Source organism: Balaenoptera musculus, chromosome 18 (assembly GCF_009873245.2).
Source record: "Balaenoptera musculus isolate JJ_BM4_2016_0621 chromosome 18, mBalMus1.pri.v3, whole genome shotgun sequence".
Lineage (NCBI taxonomy): Eukaryota > Metazoa > Chordata > Mammalia > Artiodactyla > Balaenopteridae > Balaenoptera > Balaenoptera musculus.
In genome coordinates, this window is record NC_045802.1 from 18,301,624 (window position 1) to 18,319,409 (window position 17,786).

The following is a 17,786-nucleotide window of genomic DNA, read 5'->3' on the forward strand; positions in this document are numbered from 1 at the left end:
GCAACAAGAGAAGCCACCGCAACGAGAAGCCCGCGCACTGCAACAGAGAGTAGCTCCCGCTCACCACAACTAGAGAAAGCCCGTGCACAGCAACAAAGACCCAACGCAGCCAAAAATAAATACAAAAATAAATAAATTTATTAAAAAAAAGTACAAACTTCTAGTTCTATGATAAATAAGTACTAGGGATGTAATTAACGTACGACATAATTAACATTACTGTATGGCGTATTTGAAAGTTGTTAAGAGAATAAATCCTAAGAGTTCTCACCACAAGGAAAAAAACATTTTTTCTTTTTCTTTATTTTTGTACCTATATGACATGATGGATGTCATTAAACTTATTGTGGTAATCATTTCACAATATATGTAAGTCAATTCATTATGCTGTATACCTTAAACTTACACAGTGCTCTATGTCAGTAATATCTCAGTAAGACTGGGGGTTGCGGGGAGTGATGAGATACCAAGAGTGAAGGATTTTCACTAAACTTACTCAGCAGGATTCTTGCTGAAACTAGACTAAGTGGGCCAAGCACAGAGCCCAAGGTCGAGACCTTTTGGAGAAGAGGGCTTGGAGGAGGCTGCCTTGAGTTTGGTCAAGATGAGTTGTGCCCCTAATCTCCGCTCTGTGGCAAAGGGCACAGCCGTGGCTTGGCTACTGGAAACCTCCAGCCCTTCGTGTGCATCTTTCCCTCTAAACCTCTGCCTGAGCCTGGCAGTCAGTCACAGAATAAAGGATGAGGATCACATCATTAGGTTTATTAATGCTCTGTTTGCCCTTTCGCTGTTGTAGGTGTTTAACCTGCAAAGAGTTGGTCAAGGTTAAGCAGTAGGTGAGGAGATGCCAGAGGCTTGATACACTGGGGCCAGCAGATAGCAGGACCTGCTTCCAGCGTCTGCCCCCACCCCCGCCCCTTTCACTTACACGCACGCACGCTGTGTCCTTCAGCTTTGCTAACTACCTGCAGTTTCAGGCACACCGAGTGCTCTCAGCCCCAGGCCTTTGCTCAAACTCATCCCCGAGATACCCTCTCCCTCCCCCAGTTCAAGCCTCACCTCTTGTGATGTAAGCCCTGAGATTTCTTTTTTTTTCGTGCAAATATGCTTTATTTTTGTAATTTAGAAGAGACCTTTTGATTTAGGGAATGGGAGCTGTGTTTCAGTTCATACATATCGTCACACACTTCCCCAAGGGGGGGCAATTGACAGGCCACACGGGGGTCCGCACGGGGGTCCTGTTATATGACACCCTCATCCAGCTGGCCCTTGAGACTGGACCAGGTACCCTGCAGGACAGAAATGAACGATGGGCTGGCCACTGATCTTGCCTGGTGGTCATCCTCACCTTCATCCCAATCCAAAGCCTTGATTTCTGAGACTGTGGAAGGTACGGGACTAGGAGAGAGGCCTGAGATTAAGATCCAAGATTACGTGTGCCTTGCAGTCTGGTAAAATCCAGAGGGCCTCAGATGTCGTAAGTGCCAGGCCCCTCTGCACCCTGCTTCCTCATATGAGGCCCCTCGACAAGCAGCCCTCCTGGTCTCTGGGACCAGCACGGTGCCTGCATACCCCTGCGGAGCCCCGTTCAGTTCCCTGCCAGCCCTCAGAAGTACTCGAGCAATCCTATCACATCCTGCCGCGGGGACCAGGGGTCACCCACCCTGGTGCTACTGCAGAGCCCACCTCCCACAGTCCCTCCTCGTCCACTCCGGTTCCTAGGGCAGCCCCACGTGGCACAGTGTGCTTCTCCCCAAGCCTGCGAGCGTTCTGTGACCGAGGAACGGCCCTCAACCTCGTCTGCCCAGTGTCGCCTGTTGTGTGTTGAGCCACCGCATAAGCCCAGGGCGGGAATCCTTCCCTCACGTGCAGGAGGAAGAGGTAGCGATCAGGACACCTCACCTCCTAGCTTGTGCAGTGCCTTTTCTCCATGTCCCTATTCTCTGTCCCCGTCACTTATTGCATGGTTTGAGCTCGCTACAGTATGAACCACCAGCAGCCGACTTTGTGTCCTGGTCACTGCTGCATTCTTGAGACCTAGCATAGAGGCGTCTATACGCTACAAAAAAATTGTTGAATTAAAGAATGAATGAAGGGGACTTCCCTGGCAGTCCAGTGGTTAAGACCCTGTACTTCTAATGCAGGGGGCATGGGTTCGATCCCTGGTTGGGAAACTAAGATCTCACATGCCATGCGGCCAAAAAATAAATAAATAAATCAAAAATTTTTTTAAAAAAGAATGAATGAATGGGGTTATTTTTGTGAATGTCTAAACACCCACTAATCTCTTAGCTCCTAAAGCATTGACCTTCTACTTGTGATATTTTCTTAGATTTTGGCTGCACTAGATAGTATATTTCACCTATTTTATCTGTGTTTAAATTTAGAGGGAAAACTTTTACTTTTACTATGATGTTGTTTTCCAGTTAGGTCATGGCAGGCAGTTGGCTAAGGACAGGCTGGACGGCTCTGCCTGGTCTGCCAGTTGCGTCTGGCCTTTCACAGAATCTCCGCTTCGCGTGTGTCTGTGTGTTGTCTCATTAAATAGCTAATCCTGTTTACTGGCCTGTCCTTTCTCTGGGGACAGCCTTTCATGGGAACCCTTTGTCCCTGGCCCCGGAGGGATCTAACTCTAACCATTAAGAGACTATTGCTTTGTGCTGCTCAGACCAATCAGATCACGCAGCTAATTTTTGACCATTCATACCTTTTCTAAGTAATATGAGAACAGTAGTTAAAGGGAGAGAAGAGGTGGGGACTTTGGGGTTTTTTCCCTCTGGTTATTTGAGATCTTAGGACCAGCACATATTACTTTGTTAAAGTAAAAAGGAAAGAGAGACAGAGAGAGAAAGAGAGGGGGGGAGGTGGGGAGGAAGGAAAGAGAGAGAAAGAAAGAAGGAAGGAAAGAAGAGAGAAGGAGGGAGGGAGGGAGGGGAATATGACTTCGCCTAGTGCATGGTCCTTGGTCCTTCACTAAAAAGACTATCTGACCTCATGGTGCCTCCTAGAAGTAACCATCCTGATAACGGGGCCTGGAAAGATTTCTTAGGGCACACCTGCTCCCTGGTCAGCACAATTTCGTGGTAGCTGTGTTAGTGGATTCTGTCCCTGTAGCAGACCGGAATGCCCCTTTGTCCATTTAGCATTCATTCTGTAGTCCAGGCTGTGTTATTCCCCTCCCCTCCCTGCTGCCTCCTCAGCACTCAATTCCTCTTCAATCACTAATAAACATGTGTTTTTTTATAAACATTTCCTTAATAATAATTTTCCCACATCTAACTAATACAGACTTTATGTTGAAATTTTGAAGTAAGGAGTTATAATGCATTTACCAAGATAACTATTAAAGATTATCTTTGCAAAGTCTGACTGTGTCAAACTGATGTAGAATTCTGCTGCTTACGATGAAAAGGGAGAGGGTGAAGAGGGCACACGTGTGAAAGCACTTTGGAAAATGCAAATCACTTTACAAATATAACATGATATTGTTATTATTACTTGTGTCCGGTGGCAAATGCATTTTCGTCATAGGGCCTCTCTTGCCTTCCACTAAGGCATTATGAAGACTATAGAGAGAGTGGCAGTTACTCTCTTATCTCCTCCTAATGGGAAAAAAAAGGTCATTTCCTCTAACTGTCATAAAAATGATTGCCAGATGAGTAACAAAATGTATTTTGTTTTCAGGGAAAGAATATGGCAAAGCTGACGCAAGATGGCTTTATTTGGATCCAACCATTGTGTCTTTGGAAATTCTGACTGTCGTTCTGGGTGGGTTTCTGGCATTGGTTCTCATTTATGCCATCGTCAAAGAGAAACATTATCGGTAAGTGCTCTTCTCCTGTCCTACGGAAAAAAGGAGGAACATTAGCTGTCCCAACGCCAGCGTGACATTTGGAGGGGATAATGACCAGAGTTCTTTGTTAGACAAAAAGTAGACTAGAAACGAAAATTGTTTGATATTAGTTAAGGATTATGGTGCCACCAGAATAATTTCAGACCATTCAAAATAAAAAATATGAGAAATATGATTGTATTGGCAACCTAGATGCTGTATAGACAAGCACGGTGGTGACAGCATTGGATGATTTGCCACCAGTATTTTGGAGAATCAAAAGGTGATATCTGCATCCTTTCCCTCCAGCTCATTCTAGAAAACTCCCATTCCACTTGACACAAAGAAAAATCTCTTATGTAATTCTGAGGTAGACATGCAAGATAAATAAGACATCTTTCCAGAAGCAGGCTGTGGAGGGTATGAGGAAGGCAAAAGAGTGAGGAGACGGAGGAGAAAGATGGCAGATTAACCATCCATCAATCAGACCCTGAAACTTTGAACTCTGCTTCCTGCCTCCCTTTCCTTCCTCTCCATCTTAGGGACAGAGTGACCTGGGACAAACAGATTGCTATCCTGGGGATGATTCCCTAAAACAATGTCAAGTAGGCACAACGGCATTCCATTTTCCACCATCTTGTATCAAAGAAGAAGTCTTATGTAAAGCTGCATCATAAAATTTCAGATTTGAAAGAGATCTCAAAGGTCATTTAATCCACTTTCCCCCACCCAGTTTTACATAGAGAGTTGGCAGGAAGAATTAAATTTCTCCTGGGTGCCTTACATGTCTTTGACTCCATGATCGTGGTTGTAGATTTACTACATGCACCCATTTGTTTATTATTTCAAATATTTAACACATATGCATTGTTGAATATGTGCCAGGCACAGTGCTTTATCTACATATCTCATTTAATCTCCACAATATTATTCGAGGAAGGGACTATTATTATCCCTTTTACAGCAGGTGAAATTGCGGCTCATAGAGAGATTCACATCCAGGTCTCTCTTTACTGGGTCAGGTGTGACCTCACTAAATCTTCCAAAGAATAGGACAGGATACCCAAGAGACCTTCTTTAACTCTGAGGATAACCTTCTAGGAAAGGCACTATTGCTTCTCCAAGGAAAGCATGGGTCTTCATTAATTATCAATTTGCCCCATCAAAGGAGCTCTACGTAAAACCTGGGGTCCAACTTCAGGGAGGCTTTCTGCCGTGGAAGACCATTGAAGCTGCTGGCAAGTTTCATCCCTTGTCTCTTTCTCCCTAACAGGCATTTCATACAGATCACCCTGTGCGTGTGTGAATTGTATGGCGGGTGGATGACCTTCTGCCCAGACTGGCTTATGGGAAGCCCCAACCTCAACACCAACAATTGGCTCTACTTTTGGGTCTATCTGGTATTTTTCAATGGTGTTTGGGTTCTGATCCCAGGACTGTTACTGTGGCAGTCATGGGTAGAACTCAAGAAAATGCATCACAAAGGATTCAATTCAGGCAAAAAGTTACAGTGAATTTTCAAAATCATAAACACCATCAGCGTGCTTTATGAGCCAGAATGAATCAAACCTCTTTGTTGGGCCAAAATGTAATACATTCCAGTCTATACTTTTCTTTTATATTGTCATTCTTGAACAACCTAATTGCTTTCGATTGAATCAGTTTCAAATGGACTGTAAGGTTGACAAGTTTTGGCTGTTGTTTTTTCCAATTAAATGGCAATACAGGGAACAGAATAAATTTTAACTTGTAATAATAACACATTTAATTATATACTTTTATGGCTAGCATTAATTGTTCTACATTAATAAAGCCAATTATCATGAAATGCTGTAGAGCATGTTATATTAATTTTTTATTTCAAAGAACATATTGTTGCTTCAACCTTTGATCTTCCCTCCAGTCTTTTGGTTACCAAAGTGGAACCAGAAATGAAATGAGTGCTTCTGTTTTGCATTTGTACTTTATCAAATTTGTGAAGCCAACAAAAAATGATAGTGGAAGGAATTTGTGAGTGGGGTAACTCCTCATGGGTGAACACTGGGGTTTCACACAGATGATTGATTTATATCTGTCCTTTTTTAAGGAGGAAGATTTAAGATACCTTACAAAAATACAATAAAAAATAAATCAGGAAATAGGAACATAGGGAAAATGAGTGAGAAACAATAAGATGAAGGTAAAATTAATATGCAAAATGCATGCCGTGACGTCGTATATAACTGATAGAAGTGAAGCATAAATTTAACACTTACCTTCAGTACCAAGAGGAAGACATGATCACACCATGTTTCAGAAAACACTCGTTTTGGCAGATGGCTGTAGCAGTTCCGTCGGAGGTGGGGAGCGGGTACTCACATTAACTTGTTCAACACCTGACTTTCTTACTAGCCTGTTAGCTCACAGATATATTCTCTGCCTAGAAGGGTGCCCGGCATATACACCAGGCACTTGGTTGGTTGTGGTGGATGCTGTCACTTAGCTCAGTCTGCGTTGCCCCTCCTTCTAAGTGTCCTCTTATCCTGCAGAGAGCTGCAGGTTGTGGTCCTGGATGCAAAATTTGCTGTCACCTTTCAGAGGTACTTGTGAGTGGTTTGGAGGGTGAAAGCATGGAGACCGTCTTCAGCTGTTCCTTGTTTACTTTTGCTGTTTTGTGGCGACAGGTAATGTCTATGACTATGGAAACGTGAGGGTTTGGAGCGTTAGCACATCGAGCGTTCAACTTCGTGGGTACTGAGAGGCGGTTCTGGTTGGGGCAGTGGGAGTAAAGGGTTTGCGGGCTGAGGAGCTCCAGTGGTGGCCTCACTGGCAGTGCCTGCCTTGGGAGGGTCCGTCTTGTGGTCGTCTGGGAGCCATTCCTAGAAGCTGAGCCAAGCACCTACTCGTGGAGCCCTCCAGTGATTTTTATAAGCATCCTCTATGAAATCCTCCTGCTTAAAACACCTAGAGTCATTGCTGTTTTCTATGCTTTTATCCTGAATGATACCTGACTATGATATCCGTTGAATATTGAGTAAGTCTGGCCAAGTAAGTTTGAGGAATATTACGTTAGCACATTAAAGACTTCAGAAGTCCTGCCGTGAAGAAACTAGATTAACTTGTTTAACCCAGCTTTTCCCAACATATTTACCAGACCACTTTAACAAGTAGGATGGTGTTTCATGGAACATCAGATAGGGAAGCACTGAGTAACAGAGTTCAGTTTTCATGAGATTAAAAACAAACCAGTTGCCAATAAACAACTAAAATAGAATTTTTAAAAATACCATTTACTATAACATCAAAACATTCTAATATTTAGGGGAAAATTGAAAGATATGAAGGCTTGCACAGAAAACAAAAACAACTATAAAACATTGAGAGAAGTTAAATGAGACCTAAATAAGCAGAGAGATACGTCATGTTCATGGATTGGAAGGCTCAATATTGTAAAGAAGTCAATTCTCCCCAAATTGAGCTATAGATTCAATGTAATCCCAATCAAAATCCCAACAGATTTATCTATTTATCATTTTTTAAATGATTACAAGTTGATTTTAAGACATTTTATGGCAATGCAAAGGGCCAAGAGGGCGAAGACAATGTTGTAGAAGCATAAAGCTGGAGGACTTACTCTACCAGACATCACGTCTTAATATAAAGCCACAGTAATTAAGGCAATGTGGTATTGGCACCAGAAAGCCAACAGACGGATAGACCAATGGAACAGACTAGAAGGTCCAGAAACAGACCTTCCTGTATATGGACACTGGATTTAGAAAAAGGTGCCACTGCAGAACAATGGGGAAAGGATGGTCTTTTCAATAAATGGTACTGGGTCAGTTGCATGTCCATGTGGGAAAAATGAATTTTGATCCTTATCTCATATCATGCACCATATCAACGCCAGGTGAATTGTTGATTTTAGTTTTTTTAATTATTTATTCATTTTTGGCTGCGTTGGGTCTTTGTTGCTGCTCACGGGCTTTCTCTAGTTCCGGCGAGTGGGGGCTACTCTTCGTTGTGGTGCGCGGGCTTCTCATTGCAGTGCCTTCTCTTTGTTGCGGAGCACAGGCTCTAGGTGCATGGGCTTATTGATTTTAATGTGAAAGGCAAACAATAAATCTTCAAGAAGAAAAAGAAGTAGAAGAATATATTCTTAAAAAGGATACGGAAAGCTGCAATAAGTTTGACTACATTAAAATCAAGTACTTCCGCTCATCAGAATTCACCATTAAGAGAATAAAAAAGGAAGCCAGGGACTTCTCTGGTGGTAGTGGTTAAGAATCCACCTGCCAGTGCAGGGGACATGGGTTCGATCCCTGGTCCGGGAGGATCCCACATGCCGCGGAGCATCTGAGCCCGTGCGCCACAACTACTGAGCCTGCACTCTAGAGCACGTGAGCCATGACTACTGAGCTTGCGTGCCAAAACTACTGAAGCCTGCACACCGAGAGCCCGTGCTCCACAACAAGAGAAGCCACCGCAATGAGAAGCCCGCACACCGCAACTAGAGAAAGCCCGCATGCAGTAAGGAAAACCCAACGCAGCCAAAAATAAATTAAATAAAGAAGAAAAAAAAAAAAACGAGAAGGTAGAAGACATTTGTAGTTCATATAATTGACAAAAGACCTATCCCAATGGGTAAATTAATTAGAGAAAGACAATCTAATAGAAAAGTTGACAAGATATTTGAATAAATACTTCACAAAAGAGAAGGGAATTCAGGAAATGATAATTGAGGCCACAATAAGATGTTGCTATACACCTATAAAAATGGCTAAAACTAAAAGGACTGACAATTATGAGGGTTGGTGAAGATGTGGAACCACTGGAACTTTCATACACTGCTGGTGGAATGTAAAGTGGAAAACTACTTTGAAATTAAACTGAACGTGTGCAAGCCCTAAAACCCAGTAATCTGACTGTTAGGTATACTTCACAGAAGTGCTTACTATGTGTACCAGAATGGCAGCATTATTCATAATAACCCCAAGCCGGAAACAACCTAAATGAGTAAATTGTGGTATATACATACAATGGACTACTGTACAGTGAAAATTATAGGAATGAAAATTAACAACCTACTTCTCATAACAACATGGGTGAATTAGTGATAAGTGAAAGAAATAGTGATAAGTGAAAGAAGCCAGACTGAAAGGATACATATTGTATGATTCCATTTTTGTAATGTAAGGTTCAAAAACAGATAAAACTGTGGTGTTAAAGATCAGGACAGATTGCCTCTGGGGAAGAGGGTGTGGGTATAGTGATGGGGAGAAGGCATGAAGGGGCTTCTGAGGTGCTGGTAATGTTTTATTTTTTTCCTTTGAGCGGTTGTTACAATTTGCGATAATTCATTCAGCTGTACCTTTATGAATGGTGTGCTTTTCTCTATATATGTTATACTTCAATTTAAACATTTTATTTTTAAAGATTCCCGGCATGAAGCCCTGAAATATGTCTCCAGTGGGTCCTCATGAAGAGGATGCTATGTCCTTGACAACAGAATTTAGTACAACTCGGGCTGTTTCTAACAGTGTCCCCCACGTGGGCTGAAGGCAGGACGCCAGAGAGAGAGTCTGTAAAAGCCTTTCTATGAGGGATTACCCAGTTGTTCCCAGTACTTTGCTCTCTGCTGATCTGGCTCAATCCGAGGGTAAACAGAGGAGAGAAAAATGGATGGGCTGCGTATCCTGCAGGCACTCCTGAAAACATGATTTTTCTCAACTGAGTTTTTGCTGAGTATTGGATGGGAGAGAAATGGAGATTATAGACTCTGACAGGAACTTGGAGGACAGATACATTCTACTGCCAAGGAAGGACAGATCTAAATGTTTTAACCCTTAAGTGAGTTGGAAGAAAGGTTGATGTCCCCATATGAAGTCTAACAGGTCACTGAGAATAGAAGCCCATCTCCCTGTGACAGGGAGGTAGGGGCAAGGTGACATAGGTAATACTGTATTTCATTAACTCTAAGATAGATAGTTTCCACCCACATTTTAACATTTTAAAAATTAGAATGTATTTTACAGTTGATGTGTCATAATTGAGTTGGCAGTGTTTTTTCTTACAAAAATATAATGCATCTTATAATTGATGGCATCTTAGATTCAATTAAATAGGTCACTGCCTTCAATATTGTTCCTCTTTTCAAGCCTTGATATCTCCAACTACTTGGAGGTGATAGTTCAAATATATTTTAAGTCTAAATTTTGCTTGGGCCATAGAAGGCATATTTGGATGAACATATCAAACGATTTGCAGTAAGTTATGAATTGCTTATGTTGATGGTAACTAGATTCCTGCAGACTGTCCACCACTCCCCAGTATTGTTTACACTATAAATTTCCTCTGCCTACTCTGCCTTTCCAGATAATGTTGAGGCAACTGTCAGCATAACCCATCTAAAATCAGAGTCTAAATGATGACGTTTTCTTGTATTTAATTATGTCAGCTTTACAACTCCTGAAGTGCTAGCACTGAGGCTCCAGGAAAAGTCTGCAGACTGCAATATGAAATAGTAAAATAAAACTTTGTCCAAAAAAGGCTTGATGGAAACCAAAATGCACAGAGTTTGGAGAAGAATCCTTTGTTTTCTTTTTTTTTTTCTTCAAATTGTTCTTAAAATCCATGAGCCCTTTTTTGTTTGTTTGGTTTGAAAGCTGGAGTTTGGATCTAAAAATAAATAATTTATAATGAGAATAATTGGGCAAAACCATGAGTGAGAAAGGTTAACTGTTTCTGTCCTTACTTTTAATAAAATGCCCTTGAGGTAATAAGGAGGGGCCTGGCAGGCCTCCTCCACCCACTGTGCTTTTAGAAACTCTACATCTTCTCTCCCTTTCCAGTGGCAGACCCGACCTAACAAAATCCATATCCCACCGCCACTTCACTGCAGGAAGCAAATCACATCCATTAATTCACATTAAGATGCTAGTAACTGATAGTGGTTTGATGTATTATCTGTCCCGAATATATTTGCATTAAAAAAATATACAATTGATTCATGTCCGTTGCTGAAAAATGGAAAATCCAGATAAGCAAAAAGAAAAAAATAATCATTACCCCCAGTATCATCAGACAGAACCACTATTACAAATTTAGCTTCCATTTCTCAAGCTCTTGTCTGTGCTTGTATTACCATTTGGGGGAGGCTTTTAACATTTGAAGAAGGACTTTAACCTCCCCCCTAACTTCCTCTCTGTCCCTTGCCCCAGATTTATCATCCAAGAAGTAGCAGTTCTACATGTACACACAAAACCGACTGGATAGTATTACAGAACATGCTCCCATTCTTGAGAAATTCATGCGCTTATAGAGGTTGATAGGTAGCAGTTATCATTTATTTTTGGAAACCTTAGATGTTTATGTCCACACAGATCAAGTTGACATCTTAAAATATTGGATTGGCCACCTCCCATCTCTTCAAGGGAGGGATCCAGTATGCTGAGCGTGCTGCAGTGTTACTTTTTAGATGTTTAATCCCTTCCCCTCCAGAAGCCTTCCCTCAGTCCCCCAGGAGTCAGAAGGGGAGGACTCTGAATTCTCGTAGCCCTTGTCTGTGTCACTTCAGTGGCCCTGGATTGTTTTGTTATTTTTGACATCCACCTTCCCAACTACACAGGGGCCCCTCAAGGCCATGCTTAGAATCCTAGAATCATGTATTGTTTAAAGGGGCCTTGGACAGGTCCAGTTCATATACGAGGAGACTGAGGCTCGGAGGGGTTAGATAACCTGCCCAAGGCCACAGAGCTTTTCCGTGAACTAGAACGTAGTTCACTTAAAAGTACTCTTTCTAGCCCAACAGTGTTAGACATGTTCCCAGAAGCCTACAAGCTATGAAAATTATTCAATTTTGTGGAAAAAAAATTTTAACCTCAGCACATTTGTGATCATCTAGGTCTATTCATTATACTTGAGTGGCCTCTCAATTTCATTGTTTTGATTTTGTGTTTTGTATTGTCCTGTAAGTATTTTTCACTGGTTGGACCAAGTGGTCAGGTGGCAGCAGTTAACGTCAATGCTTTGGTTTTTCTAGGGGGAGAGGTGACAAAGTGGAGGACGTGCTCCCAGGGTCCCCACTTTTTCAAATTTGAGCAACACTCCAGCACAGCACATGACTTCTTGTTCCCCACAAATGTGTTTGCTGATGATGCATTTTAGTTTAAAAATAAATTAAATATTCTGTCTTGGCCTCTCATTTCTGATTCACTGTATTGTGCTGAAAGTAACTGTGAACAGATTTTTGGCATTTCTTGGTTGCATTTTGGGAGTTGGACTGATTTTGGTCCCGGGGGTGGGGATGGGAGGGTGGGATCGAATCACTAAGAACTGGAAGCAGGAAATGGGTCTCACTGGTGTGCCCTTGAGTGCCCACAGTTTGAACTGTCTCCATAAAGTCAGTGCTTGTCCGGAGATGGGACCACAGATATTCATGCTCCCTGCAACAGTGACATCTGGTGGCCCTGGGGTAATAGGACAGCAGTCGAGTGGCTGATCTGTGGATTTTGATGAGATGACCTTATTCTATATATACTTGTCGCCGTAGGAGCCACTGCCCTTTCCCAGGGAGCCCCGTTTCCTCCTGTGACACACCCACCTCCAATCACCCTACACCCAGGAAGCACCTGCAGCAGCGCCCCTGCTTCCTGGGGGCACTCTCCTCCCAGGCCCCCTGGCCACCGGGCTGGGAAGAAGTGGACTTGCCCCATCTGGCGCATGTCAGCCGCCAGCGGCCACGTCAGGCCAGGCCTGGCCTGGATTCTGGTGTTCGAGGGCCAGTGATTTACTGCCTGCCTGGGCAGCAGGTGGCTGGGGTATTTTTAGTGTCTGGAGCCTTTAGGAGAAGGGTTGGGTGTGGGCAGGAGGCAGTGATGAGGTCTGGGGGAGTTGGCTCTTCCAAGGTTCAAGTTGAAAGCCTCCTAACTGGTGGGGGGGTGGGTCTGTTTCCTAATCTCCTGTAGGCTTTCAGGTTCTTGGTACGTCTTCTTGAATCTGTCTACCTTTTTCCTTTGCTTGGTCAGTTTGCAAGCATGAACTAGAGAAAGTGGAAGCCTTTGGGATGCCAAGTTGTTTGGTATCTAGGAAAACACTGGGTACTATTAACGCCCTGCACCTGTATTCATTCCACTTCAGAGCTCTTTTCTGTTTGTTGTATTATCTGATCCTCACGATAATCCCTCACGCTCCGTGGATAGGGATTATCATCTTCCTTCTGCAGAAGAAGAACCTGGCCACGAAAGGTGAGCATCTGTCCCGCGCCACGGGGAGCACACGGGACAGAACTTGGAGCCGAGCTCTGCCGGTTTTGCCGCTAAGCGGTGCTGACTTAGAACCCGCTGCCCCAGCTCACGTGCCATGGGATCTGGGGCAAAGATGCCTGGCTCGTCAGTCTCCTTATCCAGAAACGGAGTCGTGGTACTGGGCACACACAGCTGTGAGGATGAGCACATATCAAACACTCCATCCGCTGTTCTTATCCAAGTAAAAGCTTACACATTTATTTAGCTTTTGACTGGGTCTGTTGTCCAGGTTCTGAACCTATGACATCACCGCTGCCTCCGTGTGAGAGACAATCTCAGAATCAACAATTAGACGTGCCAGGCACTCAGGCCTGGAGCAGAACAACCGGCCGAAACCTGGGGCTTCTGAGCAGGCACATCAGAGAGAATAAAAGGTAAAAATTAAGAAGCCTGTGGGCCGGGAAGCTTTGTCAGTCTGACCATCTGAGACTGAGTTTGAGTTACTTCCACGCTGCTGCTGTTACTTGGTGGCGTCAGGGCTTTTGTGATTCCTTGTCCTCGGAATCTTTTTGTTTCCTTTCTAAGGAAACATTCTGCTTGTGCTTCAGAGAAGAGGGATTTTCATCAGCACCTGGATGGAACGTTGTCAGCACCAGGAGAGACCAGAAGAACCTGGGAAAGTAAGTGACAGAGCCTCCTGTGGTGAGGGAGCTGGAAACAGCTACGACCGTGAGTTGCCGACTCCTGCATTTCACCCAGACCAGCTGAGCTGGACCCCTGGGGTTGTCCTCTCCGCGGCTGCGCCTACCATGTCCAGAGCCAAGCCTGACAAGGCCTGAGCCTCGAGGTCTCCAGTTGGGGGATAGGGCTGCTGTGAGGCTGATCTTAGTTTTGGGTGGGGCTGCCATGGTCTGTGGGCCCACTGGGCCCCAGCCTCCCAACTGGGTGCCTAGGTACCTTAGAACTGGACCTCTGCCTCCGTGGCTTTGTGTAGTTAGCACTTCAGTTTGCCGTGGGGATAGAATCTGTCACAAACCTCAGTTTATTTGCCTGCTGGCCCTGAAACTCTAAGTAGACCTCAGCGGTGGAGAGGGGCTTGGCGGTGGTGGTGAAGGTGACACGTAGGAACCAGGTCCTTTTCCTGTTGGTGCCGGCTCCAGTAGTTCAGTAAGAAAGCGTCGTCAGTAGTTCACTAGTCTGAAGTCACGTTCTGTGTTGAAAGGGTTCCGTGGTCATGATCAAAAGTGGTATACCATACCCCTGCCTGCCTTGCTTTAGAGATTGACTATTCCCGTCATCATATTCAGGGCTCTGAGATGTCGTACAGTGGAGAAACCTGTGTAATTCCATTAAGCCCACATTTCCCCAGCTTGTTGGACCATGGAACCCTCTTTTCAGGCCAGTAGCCCTTCACAACCTTCAGAGCTAGCGTTTCACAGATCCTACCTTGGGAAGCACGGGCACAAACCATGCCACAGCCATGAGAGCTGAGAGCCGTGAGAGCTGTCAGCTGCCTTAACTCGTGGCTGCATTCACCCCCGATGGCATCTCCTCGGACACTGATCCCTCCTGAAAGCGAACCTGAGCTCATCGCATCATGAGTCATCCCCGCCTGGCCCATCTCCCCACTCCTAATCCCACGCAGCCCTGGCTTTCTACCACCTCCCAGTTGGCCTGGTAGCTGAGCCATCATAAGGCAGCAGGGGGGGGAGGGTTCCCCTGTGGCTCCAAATCTTCCCAAAGATGCCGTAGCCATCTTCCCCGTCCCCGCCCCCATCAACACCCAGAGGTGCCGCTCACCTCGAGGCCAGGAGCCCCTTGGGCAGCGATCTTGCTTTTCCCTGCTTTCCTCCCTTCCGGTTCCTCAGCCTATGCTTCCCCACATCTGCTTAGAGTGCCCTGGGCCTGGGAGGAGCCTTTTATTAAGTGAACCCGTCCCACACACAGCCTCAGTCCTGATGTGGAAGACTTCAGCCCTGGCTACCCTGGCCATTCTGAGAATGTATTACCCTATTTTTTTCTTAAATCCAAGCAAGGTGTCAACCACAGTCCTTGAATCTACCTGTCCTTCATCCCTGGTTTCCCTCCTCTTCACATCCCCAGACCCCCAAGTTTCGGTTGAGTCTCTCCCACCTGGCAGCCCCATTCCAAGCAGAGGAGACACTGCAGGAAGGACGAGGGTGGTTTGTTACAGGACTGGGTGAGATTAAATCCCAGGGGGTCCTGCCCAGCTAAGGTGCATTTTCCCCTATGCTTTATGATGTTTTCCTCCTCTCTGCTTTGATCAACATCATACAGGAGTCACTGCTTTGAATCCATTCTGGGACCTCTGGCTTTTAGAACCCATTGCCTACTCCTCATTCTTTACTAAAACCTGCTCTCAGCATAGCATCTGATCAGTACATTCCCATTAAGTTAGAATCAGCTAAACACCCCCAAGATGGGAGAGAGTTCTGTGGCCAGGGACTCCTCCTGGGAGCATGTGAAATTGGGAAACTAAGGAATCTAAGAAGTCTAATATGCAATTTCACACAACTTATAACTGAGAAGTAGCCGTTGTCACCGCACGCTCACCCTCAACATCTAGGGGTGCATATCCCCCTGGCATGGCCACATTTATGTTAGACTGTCTTCAGTAAAAAATGTCAAAGCATATGCTAAGTAAGTAGGACATCTCTGTCATCCACCACACCTGTCTGAGGTTAAAAGTTCTTTTCCTTAACTCGTAAGTGATTAAAGGCTCAAGCTCTGTTTATGATTTGACCTTGGGATACCACCCCTGAGCATTATTTTATAAACCTGTGAAATCTTGGTATAAAACTGTAGATGGGTGGTTTCCAACATTTAGTGCCTGTGTTAGTCACCCAGCACTGAGGGGGAAAAAAACCACAAAGATCTTCTCAGTGGCATGCAGCAATAAGCATTTGTCTTCAGAGCTCTGTGGGTCATCCGGGATTTGGCTGATCCAGGCTGGGCTCAGCTGGTCGACTCTGCTAAGGCTGCAGTGGCTCAGTGGCTCTGCTACTCACTTCGGGTCTCTGGACCACTTGGTAGTTTTGCTCTACATGCCTCTCATCCTATCCTCCTTAGACAGCAGGTTAGCTGAAGCTTGTTCTTCTGATAGCAGAGGCAGAAGAGGGTAAACCCCAGTATGCAAGCACTTTTCAAACCCCTGCTTGTGTCCGTCTGCTGACATCCCATTGGCAAAGAAAGTCATATGGCCAACCCCAATATCGACAAAGAAGGACATTCCATCCATGATGAAGCCATAGCAAGTGTGTGGATGGAGAAAGGAGTGAAGAATTGGGGCCAATAATACCACCATGCTCACCTGTGGCACACAGGGACGAGATAAAGGGTTTCTTCTGCCAGTTGCTGCTAGTAGCGTGTTGTTGCAAAGATGCTACAGGGAGCCCAGCAGTCGTGGGAAACTTCTGAAGGTTAAACAGCTCACAGGCTCCCTGTGACCAGAGAACCAGGTGACCATCCTGATCAGTCCAGCTCAGGTTCTGGTGGGGGTGGGCAGCCCAGGAGCCCAAGTGAGGAGAGAGCAGGCAGCGGAAGTGCAGAGAGCGGTGCGGCCACTGAAGTACCCTTCCACGGCTAAGGGTGCGAACCGTTATGCTCTGACGTACAGATGCCAAGGAACGCACTGAGGAGGTCAGAACTGGGGCCAGCCAGGGGAAGACCAGCTTTACCCAAAGTCAGAGCAGGAAGGAATACCAAATAGGCAAGGTTGAGACCCTGACTCGAGCCTACAGTTAGTTGGGTTTATACGCTTAAATTAACCATTGGGTAAGCAAGGTTACCCATGATGTTCTGGTTGCTCTTGCCTTATTTATTTATTATTTAAAATGTAGTTTTTATTTATTTTATTTTTTAAAATTTATTTATTTTTGGCTGCGTTGGGTCTTCATTGCTGCGCACAGGCTTTCTCTAGTTGCGGCGAGCGGGGGCTACTCTCGTTGTGGTGCGCGGGCTTCTCTTTGCAGTGGCTTCTCTTGTTACGGAGCACGGGCTCTAGGCGCACGGGCTTCAGTAGTTGTGGCTTGCGAGCTCTAGAGCGCAGGCTCAGTAGTTGTGGCGCACGGACTTAGTTGCTCCGTGGCATGTGGGATCTTCCCGGACCAGGGATCGAACCCGTGTCCCCTGCATTGGCAGGCAGATGCTTAGCCACTGCGCCACCAGGTAAGTCCCTAGTTTTTATTTTTATAAAAATAACACAGGTGTCTAGTTTAGGAAGTGAAATAAGAACAGAGGCTTATAATGGAAAACAACAGTCTCCTGCTCATCCCTACTAAGCCCTGACTACTTCTCCCCAGAAACAACTGTTTTAGCTGTGCCTTCTTATATTTTCTCAACATTTTTTTTTCCAAATTTGTGTTGTTGTTTCTTGATTTTTCAACCTTAGACATAATCTATTCTCTTCCTACCTTGGAAAATGAGAATTTAACTCTCTTACATTCTCCCCCATGCTCTACCCACACACATATATTTCCCTTCCCCGCATCTTCCCAATATAGATATTTTGGTTAAATGAATATTTTAGTATTTACATTATTATGACTTAGGTAAAAAATTTTCACAACTGAGCCATTTAGTATACTATGATTACAAAAAGTGCAACTTTCGTTTCCCTAGGAGCTTTTTTTTTTTGTGTGTCTGTTTGCTTGGTTTTCTACGTACTTATCAATAATACAACCCTAGAGGGACTTCCCTGGTAGCACAGT

At 44.7% G+C, this 17,786-nt stretch overlaps 1 protein-coding gene across 2 annotated transcripts in view; it reads left to right on the forward strand.

Annotated features, from left to right (window-relative positions):
• EBPL (EBP like) overlaps positions 1 to 13,734 on the forward strand; it is a 48,785-nt gene extending 35,051 nt beyond the window's left edge. Inside the window, exons 3-5 of one of the 2 annotated variants that reach the window (XR_005017165.1) lie at positions 3,685 to 3,823; positions 13,346 to 13,490; positions 13,642 to 13,734. Coding sequence is in view for 1 of the 2 variants with exons in the window: in XM_036831257.1 (XP_036687152.1) it covers positions 3,685 to 3,823; positions 5,106 to 5,346 (380 nt within the window). In the remaining variant the exon portion in view is untranslated. Of the gene's footprint in view, positions 1 to 3,684; positions 3,824 to 5,105; positions 5,446 to 13,345; positions 13,491 to 13,641 lie in introns of those variants that run through there. The other variant, XM_036831257.1, reaches the window with a different exon arrangement.
• Positions 13,735 to 17,786: the final 4,052 nt, after the last annotated feature.